The 23750-nt window shown below is 41.4% G+C and overlaps 1 protein-coding gene across 1 annotated transcript in view; it reads left to right on the top strand.

Moving 5' to 3' along the window:
- Positions 1-473: 473 nt before the first annotated feature.
- Positions 474-23750, top strand: part of nrxn2a (neurexin 2a) — a gene marked incomplete at both ends in the record, with an annotated part of 124084 nt that continues 100807 nt past the window's right edge. The window contains 3 exon segments of the mRNA XM_083686856.1: positions 474-1182; positions 23279-23341; positions 23344-23663. Coding sequence (XP_083542982.1) covers positions 474-1182; positions 23279-23341; positions 23344-23663 — 1092 coding nt within the window.

Raw genomic sequence — 23750 nt, forward strand, 5'->3', positions numbered from 1 at the left:
CCTAGCTAACCCCAGGAGACCAGACTGGACCACTGTTGGAGGGAGGCCAGGATATTTGGTGGATGGGGGGGGGGGAGAGGAACAAAAAACGTGGATTTGCTCTGCTGTTTGTTCTGTTTCAGCTCACTTGAAGATTCTGGAACATTCCAATTTAACTTTGGCTCTCACTGATCTACTCCGAAACATATGAATTCTGACATGTTGAAAGTACATTTTCCATAGCCTGCATTCTGAAAAGTTCCCCATTTTGTTCACTCAATCCAATGTTACCTAATGGAGAGGCTAAGAAGAGAATCAGGATAGAGAGGACAAGCTAAGTAAAAAACCAACCAACCAGAATCTGGAGTTGCAATCATATTATTACTGCACACTTTAGGGTGAATGTGATAATACTATAGACTGAGAGTGTTGGATTGAAAGCAAGGGAACCTAACACTAGGGATCAAGGCCAGAAGTGTAAGATGATAGGCAGCATGGGGAGATGTGACGGCCAGGCCCTGTGGCCACTGCTATTGACTGGGCTGTTGTTGACAGTGATGGTGACCACCTTGGAGTATGAGGGTGTTCCTGGCCAGTGGGCCCGGTATGGCCAATGGGAGGCCAGGGCCTCAGGTGAGCTGAGTTTCACTCTGAAGACCAACGTCAGCAAGGCCCTGGTGCTCTACCTGGACGACGGAGGAAACTGTGACTTCCTGGAGCTGCTGATAGCGGACGGGCGGCTGCAGCTCCGCTTCACCATCCACTGTGCAGAGCCCGCCTCCCTGCACATGGAGACACATGTCAACGACCAGCGCTGGCACCGGGTCCTCCTCTCCCGCAACTACAGAGAGACCAGGCTGGTGGTGGACAACGAAGACAAGGCTGCCGAGGTCAAGTCCAAGAGGAGCGAGATGGTGGTGGCCAGTGACCTTTATGTGGGCGGGATCCCGCCGGACGTGCGCCTATCTGCTCTCACCTCCAGCACCGTGAAATACGAGCCACCTTTCCACGGCCACATTGCTAATCTGAAGCTAAGGGACAGCCTCCCAGTGCTCTTGGATGGCCAAGGTGTTCAGAGTGATCTGGAGTATCTGTGCACCCAACAGAGTCCCTGCAGCAACAAAGGCCTCTGCTCCGTCAACCAGGGAGAGGTCCTCTGTGATTGCACCAACACTGGCTACAAGGGGAGATACTGCCATGAAGGTGAGCAAAATACATAATGAGCTGGACTGATAAATGTACTAAATGTTAAATGTGTTCTTTGGGGGAATTTTTTTTATGTGAATGCCTTGGCAACTAAACTGATTGCTTTATGAAGTTAAATTATGGTTTTTGAGGGAATCCTTTGGGGTTTAGTTGTAATTCTGAGCTATTATCTGAACAGACTTTTTTCATTAATTATTTGTAGAATGAGTTGTGCTTATCTATATTTCAGCACGGCTTGACGTGCTGTCTCTTAATGCTCAGGGGGCGAAGTGAGATTGGTAGATATGCTGTTGATTATGATTACACTTTCTAGGAGTGTAGAATAGTAGTGCCCATCTATACACACTTGTGGATGGCTGTTTCATGGCCTAAATGAGCAAACCGGACTTACACCCTCAATCAGACAGGAATTGCAAAAGATTTTTCTGCTGCTGGCTTTTGTGCCACTCACTTAAAGCAACACAGCCTCGTAAGAGACCGGCAGGATATGAGACCTTTTCTATTAAAGTAAAATGTTTTTGCATATTATGATTATATTATGTACCGTACATTTTAGGATGGTTTTAATTTGATTTCAGATGTATGCTGGATATACCAAAATTCTGAACACACCCGGCTACCGGACATTAGATATTCACTTCCAGTGGTACAAAATGGCTTATTTAAACCATATGACATTTCAGCAATAGACAGTGCTCACCTCAAAGTTATCAGTACATCCTGCTCAAAATTGCTTCCGGTCAAAGTATAACATTGCAATAACTGTCATCCGGTGCTCGCCTCATGTTCAAACTCCATCCCCCACTATCACCACCCTGTTGCCTCTTTATCTTCTAAGTCACAGACTACCGCCTCTATCTGAGAAGATATGGCTGTTTTCCCCTTGTAAATGGAGACATAGAATACCAATGTGTTGTTTCATTTTCTGACTGCAGGAAGTATATATCCTTTTGCTAAAGAAAAAAAGAAAAGTGCAAACCTGATGAACTAGCACAAAAAATAGACAGGTGAGACTGAGGCTAGAATACCTGCATTTACTTACCCATTCAAAGGCTAGGCTCAAATAAAGCAAGACAGAGGAAGCTACACACAGAGCTAACCCATAATTAAACAGAGAATATTTTTCATGAATTCATGGATGAAAAATTCAAAGCATAAAACAAAAATGAATTGTTACAAATGCGTATTCTTCCTAACACTTATATTGTGAAGATACATTCTCTAAAAAAGGCTGTCTGGAATGTGTGGAATAATTCAAATCCAACGTATCTGTCGAGAAGGAACTTGGACGTGGTCAGTACAAAGCTTTGATGCCCCAGTCAACTCTCCCAGGTGAACATGGCTACCTTTTACCCTCAAAGCTAAGAGGACCGTCAGAATCAATTACGCTGCTCCTCACCAGAGCCGAGAAGTAGGCCAGGGCCATAAATCAGTCTGCCGTCTCCCTTTGACACGCACATCATTTGCCAGCCAATCCATGGAATGCACCCATGTACCTTGATACAAAGACGAGGGGAACCATGGTTCTGCTCCCATTCACGTCAAGGGGAGCTGCCGCCTAGCTATCCTCTCTGGTAGACTACTGACCTTTTCTGCTACTGGAGACAGAGCTAAACCTCTCTGGGCTCCCGACATGGAGGATATGCATGAAACTCTTTGGTTATATGAGTTTACGGCCCAGATAGTCCCCCTTTTAAACTGCCATAGAGGGAATATCAATCATGCTGTTTTTAATCGTGCAGTATTTGGTTTGTGTAAATGTACAGGTTTATCTTAATTTAAAGCCAGTTTATATTCTCTTCCAAACAGATAATTTTTTCTGGAACCTGTTTGCTTTACCAGCAGGCACTAGCAGCTGGCTGTGACCTCTGCAGCCTCTCAGATCCCAGCCCCCATGAATAGTCGTATCCCCCTCACCCCCCCATCTCACCCATGGCTCCTGCCAACTCCCAGTCTGTCAAGGGTTATGGCACACTAGGTCCCCTCTTGACTGTTGGGATGCCAGACTCTGTTGGCATGGACTTGGTAATTAAATCAGTGAAGCACTTGCATAGAATGAACACTTTTCAGGAACGTCAAATGCACAAAAACAAATACACACACAGGTTTGTTGTTAATCCTGTTCCCTGACAGAGCCAATCATTAGCACAGCAGTCTGACTCAGGGGATCTATAGTACATTCTTAGCAGTGGGTTGCAGAGAGACATCAATACAATATACCATTATGAACCTAGCAAGCAAGTTAACAGGCAAACACCAATTATGTAGTCTACTTAAGAGGATTTGTTTTTTTTCATTCTTAAATTCACTCTTGGCTTCGGGTATTACTGTATGTCGATAATTGAAACAACATTTTTATATAGTATTTATTTGACCAGGCATTACAACATACATGTTTTGCTATACTATTATGTGAACCATGTATGTTGGAGGAAAGCCAGCTGTCTAGAGAAGCTAGTCTAAGCTCAGAGTAAATGCCATACACCTACCCATTTGAATAAAAGCTCTAGCCTTCAGGCTACAATGGGACAAAATTGCCCTTAGTTATACAATATCAATGTCTAGACATATGTTTTCTATTCTTTCAAGGTCACACAGTATTTGTCTAGATACTTGATTTGCCTGCCTGGAAAATATGTATTTCTTATTAAACCTGCTGTAAACATATTTTCTTATTTTTTTCATGTTTATTAGAGCATGCCAGAGTTGCTTTGGAAACAAACATAGATACCCTATTATTCACAGTGGTACTCTCCTACTGTATATGGAGTACTTGGTCATACTTTACACTATAGCACGTGGCCCCTATACCTGTGTAGTAACTCAATTACACTAGCAACAACATTGTATTAACATAGTACATTGGTAATTTCTTTGTATTTGCATAGTAATCGAGTTGAGTGGTTTACAGTATGTTATTACAGTACACAAGTGGAAGTCCACAAGTGGAAGTCCATCATTGATCTTCTTTTACAGTATACAAATCATTTCAAAATAACTATTCATTCAATGACATACTGTAACATCTAATATGGCTCTGGCTAAGCTTTTATGACCAACCCCCGAGATTTGCAGTCAGTCGCCTTCTGCACTTTCACATTTTCTTGATTTGTAGCCATAGTGATTTTTGCAGTGACAGTGGAAGATCTTGTTAAGGTTAAATTGGCTCTGGCAGTTTCAGATATAACTGACACTCAACTCTAGGATGTTCTTTAATATCATGCCAAGATGGCTGCCAGTATAAACAAGTAGAGATTAGAAGAATTATGGCCCCTCTCCACTCATTCCTTCCACATTTGTGTGTTTGACTCTGTTTAGTGTATGGAGTTTTGATTACTGTGTGTTCTCTATCTTTCCGATTTACTCAGACTGTGTCTCACTATGTATTTTCCTGCTGTCATACCCATCTGCTCTCAATGTATTTCGTCACCTCACAGTTTTCCATATTCCACATTCCATATAAACATTTAAACCTTACTCCTACTTCTCCCTTTTCTGTCAAATCGAGACTGAAGCCTGCCGTATAAATGTTTTTATTACATACAGTATGCCTGCCTGGTATCATTATGCATTTCCTCCTCCGCAGAGGAATGGTGCTTTCAACTGTCTCTCATCAATGCTGTATTCTGTCTCTCAAAGCATCAATTCTCTGTTGTATGTATACAGAGAGTGCATGGTTTACATTGAGGGTATCGCTGTCTTCTGGCTCCTATTCAGCCCCTGCTAAAAACAGTATTTGCACAAAGAATCACCTTTTGTTGTTATCTCATCCAAAAGTTCTACGCTGTGGATCAATTGGGTAACACATGGAAAGAGGTGAAATGTCTCTATTCTTGTAGTACTGTGCTGTATATGACTGAAGACTTGGCTACAGTACAAACACGATTGAACCCTCAAGGCTTTAAGGAGTCTACAGTACATTCCAGCTCTGTAGTACAGTAGTACATGGAGCACTGTTACGTTTATTCTTGAGCTTGTGTCATACTTTTTAGTTTGGGCTTAAATCTTTCTCCCAGCTATTTATGGATTTAATTTTACAGTTAATAAATAGATTGTGAACATTATTTGAACCACATGCAGTACAGGTTATTTATCATAAACCTTGTCAAGGGCCAGGTATATGTCCTCTTGTCATTACTGCATCTGTTTTTGGCTATATGAAAATATGGGGCTGATGAAAGTTGAGTATGAGGGACTTTAAAGGTTACACTGAACCGCAAAGTCACTTGTCATACTCTACTGTATAGTCCAACGTCATCAGTATTTGCCAGTCTGTCCCATATACAATGTTACCATGATAATACCGAGCCAAATCAGTCATTATCTTGGGACATCAGTTCAGACTCACCTGTGCCTGACCTCGTTCTTCATTGGGATCCTCTGTACGAAGTGATTTAAAATGACAGTTGGCCTTGCGCTAGAATATGCTCTCAGAGGTTGTCTTTTCACTATTTCCAGCACAGTGTGGCCTGAATTCTCTCTGAATTACTCCTTATTCTTTCCTTTCAAGCAACATACAGTAACACACAGCTGCTTTATTCAATTTGTATCTATTATTATTTGAGAACATTCAATTTACCTTCCTGAAGCTGTAACTATGAAAGAAATAGTCCAAAAAATCCATAAATCCATTTCAAATTCACATTCAATACAGTCTTTTAAAACAGTAAATGATATACCCGTTTATATAAGCATTTCAGTGTTAGCAGCATAGATTGCTTTTGAGCCCTAGGATCTTGACACAACGCTTTTTTTTTGCCTCATTATCATGATGGCACCTTCATCTCCAGCATGGAGACTGGAACAGTGACTCACCCACTACCAAAGCCCTTCTCTGACTCTCACCTCCCCCCCCCCCCCCCCCCCAACTCTGACATCCACCCTGCAGACACTTATTACTTGGCAATCTAGGGCTTTCCACGCTTCATTAGACACTAGGTTTGTGTGAGGCTGTGTTTTGCCGTCTGTAGAATTCGGTCATCATAGGGGTAGTGAGCTGATGTGCGCTGTGGACACTACTTCAGAGGAATCACTAATAACCTACCGGGGGTGAGCCGTGCTGCTGAAAGTCATGTGGAATTTGAACCTTTGAGGATCGTTCAGAGACCGTATCTGGTGTCATCTTTCCTGCCTTTGGGGGATACAGTAGCAGCAGTACATTTTGCTATCACTTTTTTTTATATATTTCCTCAGACAACTTACTGTAATGTTTGGACATGATAAACTTTTTCCTCCAGGATTATGATGTGTGTATCATAATCTTGGAGGAAAAATACTTTTTTTTATACCAAATGTAGCAGCAGTGGTCATATTTAGATTTCTGCAGCATTTGATTTCAAGGGTTTGTCATGATTCCTGATCAAACAATGAAATAAAATAATGAAATGTTTTGATATGTTACACATTTCTAGGCTTTTTATAGGCTTGTCTGCAGCTGTGACAGGTGTGACCTGAGAACACAATGTCTTATTTGCATAGTTTAATCATGGTATTCTATATATATTCTTCATGTAATTGCCAATACTAATGATTGTATGTGTTTTCTCCCTATCCATACAGTTATCTCGAAAGCAGCGGAAGGTAAGACCATTGTTTGTTTTATTTTCTGCTGCCACACAATGGCTTACTGTATATCACAGCATTGAGATTGTTGGGGGAGTGGTCATTGTCAGCTTGGACTGCGGTTCTGATGACTAAATTGAACTGAGCTGAACCACGGAGATACTAAGTGGGCACCTTGGGCAGCCTCTGGAGATGAATATTAATGTATGTTGATGAAGGTGACTGGGCGGTCCAGTCTAAAGCAAGTGGGTGCCACAGAACTGGAGGAAATAAGCAATACACAGGGGCAAAGCTGGATTTTTTCACAATATGTAGGATGGAGTCTCATCTTCTCTGGAGAATACAGTATATCACTTTATAGCATAGTGTCCTACTACTGGCTACTGTCATTACCGGTTTCTGCCACTGTCCTATAATCTGGTCCGACTCTGCTCTGACTTTGTCTTTAGATGTCAGTGAACTGCTGAGGTAGGCATTTATCTAACTCAGAGATTAATTGCGAGAAGTTCAGTTCACTTGCTTTGTTGACACTGGGATTTCCTCTGTGAGGCTCACAAAGACAATTGGAATCTCATCTCACTGATCTAAGCTGCTGATTGTGCTAGCTGTACCATTTAGATTACCCCGGCTATGAAGATGGCTGATTGGCATGGCCTTGACATCAAGGGTGTACAGTGTATCAAGTTGTCAAAGGATTGGCACCACGATGACACAGGGAAATGTTTGCTTGTGAAAGAAATATTTTCCTCAGAATGAGTTTTTTTCGGGGGGTTTTTTCACCGATTTGTTTCTCATAATGTGATCATTGACAGCTTGTTTAACCACATCACAATAAAACAAATAAAATTGCTCTTGAATAAAGCACACAGGGAAAATGAAGATTGAATGTAGAGGAGGAGGAGGACACGAAGAAGGAGGAGAGGCCCGGTTTAGTTCAGCAAGCCGGGCAGCAGTGAGAGACATCCATCACCCTGTAAGGAGCACTGGTCCTGGTGCCAGGGAAGCCAACAGGCTCTGGGGTCCAGCTTGTGGTGCTTTGGGCCACAGGACATTATAAATCACTGCTGTTCCCTGGAACAGCAAACTACGCACACTACACACACTTATCTAATTCTGCTGAAACTACTCACATCTGTCTACCGCTGCAAACTTCTCCCAGCTATCTAATACTCTGAAACTACTCACACCAATCTAATACTGCTGAAACTATTCACATCTATCTTATACTGCTGAAACTACTCACATCTATCTTATACTGCTGAAACTGCTCACACCTGTCTAATACTACTGCTTTGTTCACCTGTATAGTAGGCGATGTTGTTAGAGAATCACAATAGCAAGTTAGACTGCTCTACAGAGTATTTTGAGAACAATTTTCAACCAGCAACAATTATTGACATCCAATTAGGTAACACTGCTCATACTGTAGCTGAGGACATAGGTGTGATTGAATACAAATGTATCAATACATTTGTATTTCAAAGGGCTAAATCCTGACTAAACCTTAACATAGCTTACTCTTTTTTAAACATGCTGTACGGTATGTACATGGAACACACTTTCAGTATGTTATGCAGTAATCTGAACTTGTAGTTGATTGTTGTTAAATAGGCCTGTGCAGATAGTAATGTTGCTATTTAGAGGTCTGAGTTCACACATGGGATGAGTAAAAGGCTTCAGTTCAGACAGACTGCTTTCAAACAGAGGCTTTAATCGCTCCTAATTCCCCTTGTGATGAGCAAGGATGCTATGACCATGCTAACAGCAAAAGGCAAGCATTATTAAATGACATGCTGCAAAGAGAAAGCATTAGAGTCTTTATTGGATTAAAGCTTTGACACGGAGCCTGTATCCCATCCTCAGTGCAGAATGCATGAAAACAAAGATGACACTCGAAAAATGTGACTCACTGGACCTCTTTTTTTCTTTGTCTCTGGAGCAATGCAATGTGACATCCAGCAGCAAGTCTTTGTAGTCTGTATATCAATGGACCTAGATTACTCCACCATGTTCAAGCTGAACAAAACCCCCCTATAAAAATAGTAACCAAAAAATGCTATATTTGGTTTTACACAAAGGGTACAGAGGGTTTCAAGTACTGACAGGAATTCTCTCTTGTGTGACATTCTAAGTAACTGCTGGTTCGTGGTGAACAGTTTGGGATCATAAGGGCAAGGCAGGTGAATCTTCTAAGACTCTCCCAAAGACAGCATGTCGATTCCCCCATGTCTGTGTGATAGAGCCTGGGTCAGGAGCCTGTGAAGAAGGAGGCCAAGGTGGAGCACGCTTTTAGGCCAAGAGACATGGAGTGCAGCATCCTCTGATGTTTTGTCAGCAAAACTTGGTCTGTGAAAGAGAGATAAGAGCAGACACACTCCTTACACCGCATCCTCACACATGGATATACTGTAGAACACCAATAAGGCAGAATCCCTCACACACACACACACACACACACACACACAGAGACACACACACACACACACACACACACACACACACACACACACACACACTCGCACACACACACACACACACACACACACTCGCACACACCCAGTCAGATGCATAGTGCATTTAATATATACATCACCATCACTGAAATTATTGTGTGAAATCATACAGAATGACTATGTTTCCATAAGCCTGTACAATGTTGCTGACTGTCTTTCCATTTTGTTTTGTTCTTTTAAGAGATGTGATGAGGTGTCAGGTGTGATGTATGACAGTGCGGTGTGAATTGCTGGTAAGTGTGGTAGTGTGAATGATCCACCATGATGACCCTTACCTTGTGTGAAAACAGAGGGGACATGTGCCAACACCAGGACAGAGATCTTCAAACAGGAGGACACAGCTGGTGCTGATGGGAAGGGATCTCTAAGCACCAGTGACCTTGGTTTAATCCCTCATTAGAATATTCCCCTTCAAAGCTTGCTAATACTGTACCCTTCATGGGAAAACAAACTCAGCAAAATCCTAAATCCTAAACCCTAACTCTTTTCTCCAGGATGTTGTTAGGCACGAAAGGTCAAGGTCATCACAGATGCTCATCTCATAGTCGTATGAGATGTTTCACTGAAACTGCAGGAATATGTGATTTGGGCACCACTGTTTTGGGTAAAGCAGAGGTTAATACTGTTGAATCGAGGAAAGATTGAAATTATATAAATTACTGCCAGAGCCATTTTAATGTACTGGGCTTCTGATGAAATAGAACCAGGGGGCTGGAGTGGGAAAGTGGCCTGTTTCACCATGATGTCGGTGCCCTAAACAATTTAATTTAAAATTATATGGCACATCATTTCCCTCTTAGGAAACAGGTTAACTAATATACTACCTGGAAGCATTGATGAATGAAGCACACTGTATTATGACTGTTTCAACAATAACAGGTTAGTCATTGAAAATACAAAACATAATGTAGTATGTTTTGTTTAATAAGTCTTCTTACTGACATTTATAGCTTGTTTGCCCTAGTTTTGATCGTTTATTTTATGGAGCGTAGGATTTCTAGTAAAAAAAAATGATTAGAATTGATTGGTAATTTTATTGCTTCGCAGATTTATTGCAAACGTATTCATAGGCATGTACTTGTCTTCTATGTTACTGTGAAGTGGAATGCTAAAACAATAAATAATGGCCATGAAAAATACAATATATTTCCTCGGTTTCGTAACCACTAACGACCAGTGGTGGTTGTTAGAATAAAGACACATTCTAATGGAGACAAATATTTAATAGAATTTGCATGATTGTGAGATTATTAACCTTCACAATAGAAGCAGAGACCATTCAAGGAAAAGATAGGGGAGGGGCAAGAGGGGTGGATGTGTGTGTGTGTGTGTGTGTGTGGGGGGGGGGGGGTGGTCAACGTCATGTTAGGGGGAAACACGAGAGCCTGTTGCTATGCCAACACAGATAGGGCGGCACTGCATTTCAATGCACAAGACGCACTGCATCCACAGCTAGATTTGACACTTCAAAAGGCTTCCAGAAAAATAAAGCTAGCGATGTTTATCACATTTCAACAACAACAAAAATATCAGCTTTGACAAACCTTTGGCTGTTAGATCCTGTCTGGTTCAGCATAGCTCTTTTCAATATTACTTCTATGTAAGGGCATTGCGTCCTCACATCCTTCCAGCCTCTAAATGGAAGGTCATGGACAGTGAATGGAGAGGTGTCGTGGCATGTATGTGTTCGGCTTGTTCTCTAATAAACGGTACATGTTCCAAAGCCCTATTGGGGCGTCTTGATCAGATAATCAATAACATCTCATTCACCGGTTAAATTGGACAATTTCCTCCAACAGACACTACAGGGGTTGAAACCAGCTCAATTTAGCACATCTATGATGCTTTCTCAGGTTTTTTTTTAAATAAAACATCAAGCGGTCTTAATTTGTGTTTTATCTCAATTTTTCCTTTCTTCTCTTAACCTTCGTGCTGTACCATATACTGTTTGTCTCATTTTCTTTGGAGAAAACAGGTGCAATTTGCCCCATAGTGCTTAGTGAATCAGGACAACACAGCATGTGTAATTACGATACTTGACTTTCAGTCATTTTTGTGCTTTTGTGTTGGAGAAGTGAGAAAATCATATAGAACAGCAGCTTTACAAACTCATGCACTCGACCTACAGCACAGTACAGCAATTAAATTAAATTCAATCAATTGTGTTAACCATTTCCTGTGGCACAATGTTCAACTTGGTAAGTTATATATATAGTTATATATATATATACAGTAAATGTGTATGAAATGTTATTTGTTTTGTTGAAAGTGTAAATGAAATAATAATACAAATTGCTGAGCTGGAAAAAGGTTATATCACAAAAAGCTGCTGAAGTGCAGAGAGTGCTGAATATGCTCAATGTGATGAATATATAAATGACAAGAAGTTTTGATCTCTAAAAGTGTTAAAACGTCATAAATGATTTACTTTACTTGTAAGAAAAATGCATCGGAAGAATTCGGGGCTTATGATTAAAGAACCATCACCTCACTGTAGGTGTTGAGACTGAAAGCCCAAGAAATGACAACTGTCATCGACACAAAAAATGCAATCCTTCTTTCAGCTTTAAAAACCAAACAGTTATTCAGGCTTGGTTTTAGTCATTCATTGCTTTGGGTTGTCTTCATGAAGGTGTAATTGTGTGTAAATTAGCCTTGTTGAGAAATTAAAGTCTTGTTCAGTTAACCTCATACCTCACACAACACTGCACTAGGTCCATTTTAAATACAGTACCACTAACCATATTCAGTCTGCAACTACGCCACAAGACTCTGGTTCATTGGTTTAAGCAACACAAATGATTGCATGTGATGTCCACAGAATTGCAGTGCTCCAGTTTACTGAGCTCCACTTAAATAACTACGTGGTAACATTGTATTTTATTGATGTGTTTTGCATATGATGTGTTCTCCATTGGCAAACGACTGCAGCAGTATGATTAGAGTAAATATGTGACATTATGGCTCTCACGACCCCAGGTTATTGATTGTTATTGCCCTCCCTGGGTCTGGTCCGATTGCAATGCTCAATCTAGTTAACCTGTTTTTTTCTCTCTATATGGATTGAGTCCTCACCGCCTATGTACAATTGATGCCTTGAAGGGACCGGTTTTAGTCCCTGTTGCATGCATATGTGAAGAATTTTGCGCCGCTCATTTTGATCTGTAGGCTGATATGCGGTTTCGATGGGAGAATTTGAAGATATCTATGAGTTTGACAGGTGACAAAAACATAATTACAATCTGAGAAAGCTGTCTGCTTAAGAGTAAGAGTATGTGTTCCATTAGGAAAAAAGCATCTGTGTGAGCAACTACCTTTGGGGGTTGCACCAATTTAGATGCTTTTTTTCTTATCCCGCTATTCCCCTCTCAAGAAATGTTTGTCTGTTTTTAGTTTGGTTTCCTCCTCCGTTTTAGTTTGATTTGACCTCTGGCATCCGTATCTATCCCAGGATGTCTGTCACAAACTGCAGTCCAACGTTGTGACAATGCTTTTGTTTTTTCCCGAGCCTTTTTATGACCTTCCTGTTTTCCTATCCTTTTTTCTGTTCTTTCCCTCAAGGTCTGGCGCACCTGATGTTAAACCGCCAAGGTATGGGGTCTGTTGGTTTTCTTTTCCTTCTTTAAACCACCTGCTCACACCATTCCCCTGCCCTCTAATCATTTAGTTCACTGTTCTGCACTAACATGTCCCTTCCTCTTCCCCCTCATTTCCTCGTCCTTTCATTTGTGCTTCCTGTCATGTTCTGCTCTTTGTACCCACACTCCAACTTGTCCGTCAAACCCTTGTCCTGACCACTGGCCCAGCTACTGGAACTTCACCTTTGACCTCTGCAGTCTTTCACAAAGGTAACACTTTTATGCTCACAGTCTTTCTTCGGTTTGGATTTCATGTGGCCTATTCAAAGGGAATAATGGCTGATGTTGTCAATAGATAATGTATGCCTCATGCCTAAGATGTGTGATTACAGCTCTGAAGCCACTCTGCTTGTTTGGCTCCTCTGTCTTGTTTGAGAACTGCATTGAGAGGCTCAAATCAGTCATAACAACTTACTCGCAACACATTTTGCTCCTCTTGTAAACACATACTCTGATTATCATCACCCGATAGAATACAATGTTCAAAGTGAGATGACTTCTGAAAAGGTAAATTGTCAGGAGTAGCTGTTTTCTCTTCAAAAGTATCAATGTGTTATGAAAACAACGTTAGTTCCGATGACATGCAGTTTTTCTCTTTTTGCATCTGCATTTTTTAGGCCGAATTAAGCATGGCCATGTTGCATCCAATCTACATGCCCTTATGATGCAGAAGCAATTACAGCTCAAGCATGCCTGTCCAAATGCCAGATAGATATAATGGAAACAAATGACAAGGAGACTTTTTAATACACAGGAACATGACGGTGTGGAAGTAACATATTCCTTGGGTTGAATGTCAAGTCTTTTCTCAAGGATAGAGGCAGGAGTAGAGACTGACAAACAGACTGAGGACGGGCAGGCTAGTCAGCAGACGCACCCTACTGAACAACTCCATCCAATCAACTTTCATGAAAAATAAAGTTGGCAAATCAAGCTACTTAACATTGTTGGTTGAAATGTAATATTTGTTTGCTTTCTGTAGACAATACTCTTTAGATGATAGGAAGAAAATAATAGGAAGAAAATGAGGCAGGTTTCTAACCTCAACCCAACTATATCATGACATCCGCATGGCCTCCTCCTGGTAACCTCGATGAAAAACAACAACAAACCATCAGAAATATAATTCATTCATCATTTTTGGGATCACTTAACTATTCATACTGTATGGGCTTTCATGTTACAGTATAACAAACCAGTGGTGTTGATTTAAGCAATAATGCCCTCGAGGCCGTGATTTATCGTCAATATTGTCACGAGTCGGGGGAGTTGTTAGCCGGCAAAACCTTACAGAGTGACATTATTGCTTAAATCAGCACCACTGGTTTGTTATACTGCAACATGGAAGCCGATACAGTACACAACAAATACGAACATTGTGACATGAAAACCATGCTTTAAGTATTTATTTTGTGGTGGTTTCTGCCCTGCGCTCAGAAACGTAGTTTTAAAAACTTATAAGGGAACGTGAAACACAAATCTACTGAATCGCATGCATGTCATAACAGGTGATTTAGCCATGACATTATCGTTGTTTGCATCACAGCTTCGAATGCCTCTCGGGCCAATTACAAATGCTTGATTTTATCAACCCGTTTCAAATGATTTCCATCTATCTATTCACAGACGGAGATGCAGTGTACCTGTATCAATTTCTGTGTCAGGCAGGAATTATGTTTAGATGCTGATCAAACTCTCCATCCTGTCACCATGGCAATCTGCATGTTTTTCTTTTAACATAAAAGCTCAGCAATTAGGGCTCAGCCAGACAGATTCATACCGAGCTCAGGTCGGAACAGACTATCACCAGGGCGTTTAAATGCACTGTTTCCTTTTCTCTGTAACATTAGTCTCAAACTACATAATGACGTGCTTTCAGTTGACTGCAATTTACTGAGCTGTCCGAGGACCCACTTTAAATTGAGTATGTCCACCATTATTCCTGTTACTGCTTGCTGTCTTATAGAGCCAAAACCATTTATGTTCTAGTAAAAGATTATCCCCACTTGGTTTTGATGCCAAAAGATGTTTGTGCTCTTAACAGCTGGAGTGGAGTTGGCATCAGAAATACATTAATTTTGCAAATAGAGATTTCTCCATGTAAAAACAAAACACTGAACAGTTTACTTAAATAAACAATATCTAAATCAACATAGTGACATTTCGGACACACATGACCTTCACCAGACATAGAGGACAGAGTGGTGGTTTATCAAAGAAAGAGCTTTAATGGGCATTCACATCTCATCTATATAAGAGTATATCCATATTATGTCTGTATGTACTCTGAATGTCTATTACATCTATACCTTTTCCTAAGCCTGTCTACAGTATGACTCACGTTGTGTGTGTAAACGATGGTTCGTCAAAGGTGGCTCACTTGAAAGAATGGTTGCTCTGAGGGTATGTGTTTTAAGACGCATGGGCAAAGGAGCACATCTGAGAGCGGGTATGTTTACTCACTTCACAAAACATCACAGCTTTACAGGCTGTGGTAGTACCTTCATGTTTGTGTCTTGACCTGCTGGCAGTTTGGGATGCTGGCAGAACACGTTGTTTGCGAACAGTGAGGACTTAGCTTCTGGGTGCACACACTGGGTACACTTACTGTTCTAAGAGCATCGTTGACTAAATTTCTGTTAGCTGAAATGATTGTTTACGTGATACAGTGTAGAGTATACAGAAAGCGCACAAACAATGTTTTGACCTTTCTTGAATGTGTGGAATGGATGGAGTAGGCGTTGAAGGCTAACCACGTACAGTATGATCAAATCACCAACTGACAGTTTTTTTTCTTCTTGCAGGGGAATCATCACAATCTGGTAAGATGGCATGCTTTGATTTAAACGTTGAAAACTGTAGCAGTAGCATTTATTCATTTTTAATTACATGGAATGTTTCTTGACAATTCCTGCCCTATTTCCTTGTGTCTTAGAAATGTGAATACATTTGGGAAATTATTAATACAGTTTGCATTGTCTTATTGTTTTTTTGTTTTTAGTGCTGTGGTGAATAGAGCCTTGTCTTACATGACTGTGTGCTTATTTATGAACTCAGTAAAAACACAGTTTCTAGAATTGTGAAAGATCTACCTCCCTAGTGAAAGATCTACCTTGAATATACTTTGCAATATCCTTGGCATCAGAGTGCACACCATCTTTTCCTCAAATTCTAAGTTGCAGGCATTGCCTCCTCTGACAGATCACAGCAACCGTTGGCCATCACAAGGAGCAATTTGCTCTCACAAGCTTAAACCTGTTGTTTATTCAGCAAGACAAAAATATCTGCCTAGATTTGCTTGACCATTTCCTGTGAGTACAGTAGGTGCAGTACATATAGGACCACAATAGTTTTGACACAATTGCTTCTGATAATGAGAAATAAAGGACAGGAAATAGCTTGAATGAATGAGAATTTACGTTGGGAATTCAACATGGCTACAAACATGGATGATGGACTCAGTATCCACAGTATCCGCTAGTCTGTCTGGGGATCTGAACCGGCATCCTAATGGCAGTAAACATGCTAATGTAAACATGCTAATGTAAACAAGCTAATGACAGCCAGAGAGATACCTCTAGGTGGGCCTCCAGACTGTGTGCCTCCAGACTGTGTGATGACAGTGTCATCTGACTGTAGTAGAACCACAGAGAGACATTCCATCTTACCTGTACTATGTTCTATCTGTTCTCTACTGTAGCTCAGAGTTATATGTTCTAATATACCACTCTGCTGTAGCCTATGTATAGAACTCTAACCATTGGAAGGCTAGTCCAGCCAGGGGATATCAATCATAATATATGCTCTACTGTTCAGCCTTCTGCGTCTCTATGACGCTTCACGCATTCTCTCAGCAGAATTATAATGGGAGTAGCCCAAAGCCAAGTCACAATGGTGTGTACTTAAGTCTATCCTCTCTCTAAATGGCCATTTAAATAGATTATAATAAGACTCAGGTACATGTTATAGACCTTAAAGGTGTCACTTAACATTACTGGTTAGGCTGTAGAGTCATGTTCTGGACCATGGCATTGGAGCAGATTAGCTGCATAATGGATTCAGTTCTCTGGGCTCTTTACTGCATTGGTTAGGGATCCCTTCAGATGTCATCTTAGGCAAAGTAACGGCACAATTTGTGTCACCTTACACCTACAGGAAGCAGTCCTGCTCCATACTGTAGCTAGGATGTATTACATGTACTGCAGCACCATCACCTGCAGCACCATCACCTGCAGAGGTAGACTGTCAGAAGTGGTGCATTTTAGAAACTGTCTGATGGTTTTCCTAAACCGATCATGATTCTGTTCGGTGCAGGAGAGGGTGGGTGGGGGGTGGAGGGGGGGGGGGGGGGGGTTAGATTCAAGTGTAAGGTATGTCAGATGAAGGGTATTGTATTGTATTGAGTCCTTTCACTATCATTATGATGTATTGTAGAGGGAAGCTAACTTGACACATTCATGTAAGTCAAGTTAATGTTATATATTGGAGCTGCTGTGATGTAAGGAAGTAAGGGGCGTATCAAGTTGTACAGTGTGGCTCATAGTGTTGCATTGTTGTCTTTACTGTGGGCCTTTGTGTCTCAGACAGCCAGCCCATACCTGAAGTATATCACCCGCCGTCTCCCACTCCATTTAATCTCTAAATATTCAAAATACTTGACATTTAAATCAGTTTGAACCTTCATTGATTTACAATACCTCTACTATGCTTTTGTTTGCTGGAAGTGTTTAGGAGATGTTTTGTGCCAGCAGCCGTCAGGTTTTTCAGTGACCAGACTACATGTACAGTATGTCGTCCATAATCCATAACTATGATGATTGTGACGATGATGACGATTCTTATCCATATTGGATAGGGTTGTATTGTTGTGCTGACAGATAATCATGCCTCTGAATGTTGGAAGTATGCAATGTTTTTTGTTTTTATTGTCCTATTTTTATGTGCGGAGGTGGCTATTCCAGTTTCCCCCTTGGGGATGAATGGAGTTTATCTAATCTAATGATCTAGCAGCAATAATTCTCATGCCATAAGTCTGAAGTATGATATGTGTGAAGTGTGAAGTATGAAGTGTGAAGTGTGAAGTGTTAAGTATGAAGTGTGAAGTGTGAAGTATGACGAGTGAAGTGTGAAGTATGAAGTATGACGTGGGTGTGTGTGTGTGTGTGTGTGTGTGTGTGTGTGTGTCTGTGTCTGTGTCTGTGTCTGTGTCTGTGTCTGTGTCTGTGTCTGTGTCTGTGTGTGTGTGTGTCTGTGTGTGTGTCTGTGTGTGTGTGTGTGTGTGTGTGTATGTGTGTGGGGGGGGCCTGGAATAATGAAAAGAGAACTTTTAATTGAATGTAGACCTGTGGGCATGATTAGGAGGCTAGTGATTAATCACATCAGTGATCCAGAGATGGCTGGGCTGGGTGCTACTACACATACTACTGGACTGGGGGAAGGGAATGCTACTGTATATGGTTGAAGCTTGTTGTTGAATAATGATTAAAGCTGCCTCTACTACCTCGATTCCTGGGATGTAAACACTATGTATGTGTTAAACACTATTTATTACTTTTGGTGAGTGAGTAGGCAGTCATGTCATGTAGAGTTCCATATTGACTATTACGTATGCCCTTTCTCTTTAGCAAACTGTCATAATCCTGAATCCATTATATTCATTTCAACATGCGTGAGGTGAGACTTATTTTCTTGTCTTATTTAATCATCAGGAAATGCAGGGTGAGAAGTTTGGTATCAAGACATGACACTTGAAGTGTTATGTGAGCTGTCATAATGTACCGTCACTATAGAGCATTTCACATTGGAGGAAGATAATTAGCAAGACTGAGGTTAAAGGGATAGTTCCACAAATTTACACATGTACCTGGGTCATACAGTACGGATACTTGGAATATCTGGGTTTATCTACTTAGCTACCGCAAATCATTATGTGTTGTTTAATATGAAACAATTGGAGTGATAGAATCTCTGTTGGCACTGCAAGGTGGAGCATTGAGGCCTTGGGATGTTTAAATCAATTTGCAAAGCCTTGCAATGTGTGAGCTGTTTAGTAGAACACTACATTTTTTCGCATAACACGCTCAAAATGTTTTGCTTAATAACTGCATTAGTTTGACCAAGGAAATACGGTATTTTACGGTCGAGTATAATAGAAGAAAGAAACTCTTTCTCCAATGCTATAATGATTGTTTTGCACTTAGTGCCGCTATAGCTAAATCCATCCATTCTCGACACACTCAGATGCAGTATACTGACACTGACACACACACACACACACACACACACACACACACACACACACACACACACACACACAAACCCACCCACCCACACACACACACACACAAACCCACACACACACACACACACACACACGTTAACACGTACACACGCAAACAGACATCCCAAGTTAATGACCCAGACCTTAGACTTCATATATAATCCCACGTCTAATGGCTTTGCAATCAACTTCAGAGTACATGGGGTCCTTGACATGGCCTTGGCATTAAAGAAAGAAGAGAGGGAGGAGGAAGGAGAGAGAAAAGAGAGAGCTCAGTGAAAGAGTGACAGCTTACAGGCAGTTTTCCCTTATTATCCTGCACTCTTAGCAGACACATGCACACACAGACACACACATACACACACACACAGAGACACACACACACACACACACACACACACACAGACACATACACACACACATACCCACACACACACACACACACACACACACACACACACACATAAACCCACCCACACACACACACACACACAGCTTCACTTGTGATTTTTAGTACAGTATGCAACTACCACCTTGATTGGAAAGATCTCCTCCCTTCTCTGATTGTATAAAGGGCACGCAAAGTTCAACACAACACTTCAGTTGCTGTTAGACTAGAGAATATGAATACAGCATGATATTGATAGCATATCTGAATTGAATCCCTCTCTTTTTTCCTTTTAATCTCTTTTTACCAGGAGCCTCTGGATTAGGTTGTGTTCAGTGTTCTTTAAATAACGTCTCCATAAATAAAACCTGTCCTATTAATGCCCATGCGGAGCATGTTACAGTCCTGTAACTCAAACCCCCAGCGAACATATGGAATGCATACCATTCTACTACATTTTACCTCATGCAATGTTTTGAAATTAACATTATCTACAAGAGAGTATAGGCTCCCAAATGTTGGTTGTGATTCAGCTGTTCCGTGTGTTTGTGTGGGCTGAAAGTGATCTCTTATTTGACCTATGAGTGCATTTGTGTACATTTTCAATGCTCTGCTTAACTCAGTGCTAAAGTATGTTTCCCAAGTGGTGAAAGTAACAGTTGAAACAGATGGTGGGGATAATATGTAATGTCAGCACAATAAGATATGTTCAAAATGGGTTTTGGAGACCCCAAGGTTTTATCCCATGTGACATTTGTAAATTAGGAAGACATGCCTCGCTAGATACATCAGATAGAAAGCCAGATATTAATGAGTGGTTATGAAAAGTAATTGTTCACGCTGTTAAGTGAAGTGAAAATCACATCTCTGAAAGGATGCAATTTAGAGTGCTGTTGAGATATTGAACAATTCCTTATTTTTATATTGTTACTTTGCCTTTGCCATATTCAAGGTCAAACTCAAGTCAGACATCTGATCCTTCCAATCTGCTGTGTATGTCCTCTTGGACAGGAGTGGTAGAATAGAAATTGGAGAGTGTTCCTTTATTTGAGCTCCTCTGCCATCATTGTGTGAATATGACCTCTCCCATCACTGACCCTCGCAAGATATCTGACTGTGCAGAGGAAGTCTTTGTGTGCCTTTTATGTTGGATGAAGACTTGCCAAAGCAGGTGTTTTCGGGTGTTCAGCTTATACCTCTCTCAGAAACTAAGGTTATGAAGATGTTACTTTAAGACGACAGACAATGTTGAGATGGAGCATTCCCCACCGGCCACCAGCGATATTAGAGAACAAACGACTATTTCCTTCACTCTATATTTGTGTTTTTTTCCTCTCGGCCTGATCTCTGGTGCTGTGTGCTCTCCCTCAGAGTGTTGTCATGTGAGCTCTCTCTGACGCCGATGTGAGAGCTGTCTCAGAGGAGCACAGCTGTGTCTATCATGTTATGCCATGCACTTTAGGGACCAGCCACATTATATCAGGCCTGAGCTCTGACTGAATACAGCACACAGACAGGGGAAAGGGGATGTCTGTTAGGCCATTGGCTTCCTCCTTTGTGCTGAGACTGTTTGGGGGAAGAAACAAACTTCAGGGGTTTTGAACAAACTGTCGGGGTATTTATGCTTTAGTAAAAAACTTCTCAGTCTCTGAGTGATTCCATTTTTACCTTGAGAGAGGGTATGTGATATTCTACCAGCTGTTTTTCGATGAGATCAGTGCACTCACAAATATGGAAAAAGTCAATGTTTTGCTGACTTTGTGTTTTTTGTGTTTATTGGGACTTTAACTGTAGCCACTGATGATCTTAGAGAACCTCCATAACATAATCTGTGTAGAATGTAGGCCCATAGCTAGAGAGATTACATTAGTGTGGGTGTCTCTTTATACTGTGGATTTCTATGGTAAGCATGGTATATGATAATGTGTTTCTAAAATAAGATGAAGTAATTATACTGTATACTGTCTAACAGATTTTCCATTATCTTGCCTTCTCTCTCTCCTCTCGCTTTTGTCTTCTTGAGATTTATGACGGCCTCATTACTCTGCATTCGGCATCTAGGCCCACATTAATTCAACTGTATATATTTCCCTATGAAAGAAGCAAATAGTACACTCCTGAAAAGAAAGTGCAGGATGAGACGTAGACAGAGAGACAGATTGAGAGGGTGGGAGAGGTGGGTGGGGGGGTGTGGGGGTGGGGGGTGGGGGGTGGGGGGTGGCGGTTGTGAGATAGAATTAGGAATTCGACAAGACCAGGCCACCCATGCGAAGTTGTCTCTGGTACTGTTCCTCAGATGCTGGGGAGTGCTAATTAAATTCCTCTTGTCACAGTGGGTCACCAGTCGTAGCAGGCGACAAGGCAGGATGGGAGATGGAGGGAGGAGAAGGATCCTCCACAATGTGTCAAATGAGGGGACGGAGCAGAGCCAAAGGAGACTATTCATAAGACTATGTGGTCGCCTTACACGATGTTCAGATGGCTCTGAATTAGGGTTCTCATTTGCACCCCACAGTGCCTCATATGAATGTTGACCTTGAGCCATTGTTCCCTTTGGTGACATGTGACCTCACCATGGTTGTTGTCTTAGGAGGAGCTACTACTGTAAATCCACAGTGTTTATTTTCTTCAGGCTCATGCAAAGAGAAGCTTTCCCGCTCTTTCATCTGTGCCGATATAGAGGTTATATATTTACAGCAATTATTTTTTATTTATTTGCAGGATACAGGTCTGGTTGCAACTCAGATTTGAAATCCTATTTATCCTGATTTAATATCAACACTCATAATCAACATTTTGAATATGTCATGACATTTGAATGCAGTATGCAGTAGGTACAGTAAGATTGGTAATGGCAATATTACACGTCATTTCTGTAGCCAGTGAATAGTGACGAATGGAATCAGTTGGGCAGCAGCAGTAACAGCAGACAGAGACTTGAGACAATGAATGAGGAGCTCTCCCCACCGTTGCACTGTGGGGTAGTTAAAATGTAAATGGCTGCAGCTTTGCCTTGTTACATCAAAAATTTAGACTGTGCTTTTCTAAGTTTCCAGCTTTGCTGTAAGCAGATGCAGCTGTTGAATGAATCATGCATTCGACCTGAAGAAGAGCTACATGCCTCTCTCTTACCTGCACGTTGAAATCCTCAAGGTCAGAGCTAGTCTCTGGATGATTGAATCCTGCACAAATCATCAAGACTCCAAATGACATTCTGAGGCTTCTTGCCTGATGATTTCTCACAAGTTTTCAAATTAATGTCATGGTCCAATTGACAGAACCTGGGAGGAACCAAATGTGTGAACATATATTACATTTTATCTGTAGTGGCCACTTAATCTGATTCCTCCCAACCTTAGACTGAATGCATTTGGCTCTGCTATTGAGAAGCTTTTCTCAAAGGCAGTCTTTAGACAGTAACCTAGTAGATATCTGCAGAGTGAGGTGATGATGGTGATGCCAATGTCAGAATAATGTATTTATACATTTCTAATAGCTTTCACAAATCCCTCATTTCCATGTGTTTAGGACAGGGAAGTGATGATGAGGTGTTAATGATTTTTAATGAGGCTCTTCGTCAGAATTTTTTGGCACATGACGTTGCATGACTATGTTGATAATTTGATCTGTATTTAGCAGTTGTCAATTTATTTCCTCATTTGAGTCTCATGTTGGATCCCAAAAAAACACCATTATTAACCTGTAGTTACAGTACTGACCAATTACAAAGAAGCAAACCTTGAGCACATTGAATGGAAGAGATCCGAAAATAACAGCTGCCTCTATCTCTCCCAGGGCAAGAGGAGTCTGTGGCCACCTACAAGGGAAACGAGTATTTCAGCTATGACCTGTCTCTGACGCCCATCCAGAGCAGTCTGGACGAGATCACTCTGTCCTTCCGTACCCTCCAGAGGAACGGCCTCCTGCTCCATACAGGGAAGTCAGCTGACTACGTCAACCTGTCCCTCAGGAGCGGCGCCGTGTGGCTGGTCATCAACCTGGGCTCCGGGGCCTTCGAGGCGCTGGTGGAGCCCGCCAACGGCAAATTTAACGACAACGCCTGGCACGAAGTCCGCGTGACACGTAACCTGCGCCAGGTACACGCTTCCTGTCTACCTGGTCCACCAGCCTGTTATAGGAGGAGAAACCACTTTCCTCTATTGTTAAAGGAAGAGTTTAATTTT

This window comes from Argentina silus (genome assembly GCF_951799395.1).
Source record: "Argentina silus genome assembly, chromosome: 2".
Classification (NCBI taxonomy): domain Eukaryota; kingdom Metazoa; phylum Chordata; class Actinopteri; order Argentiniformes; family Argentinidae; genus Argentina; species Argentina silus.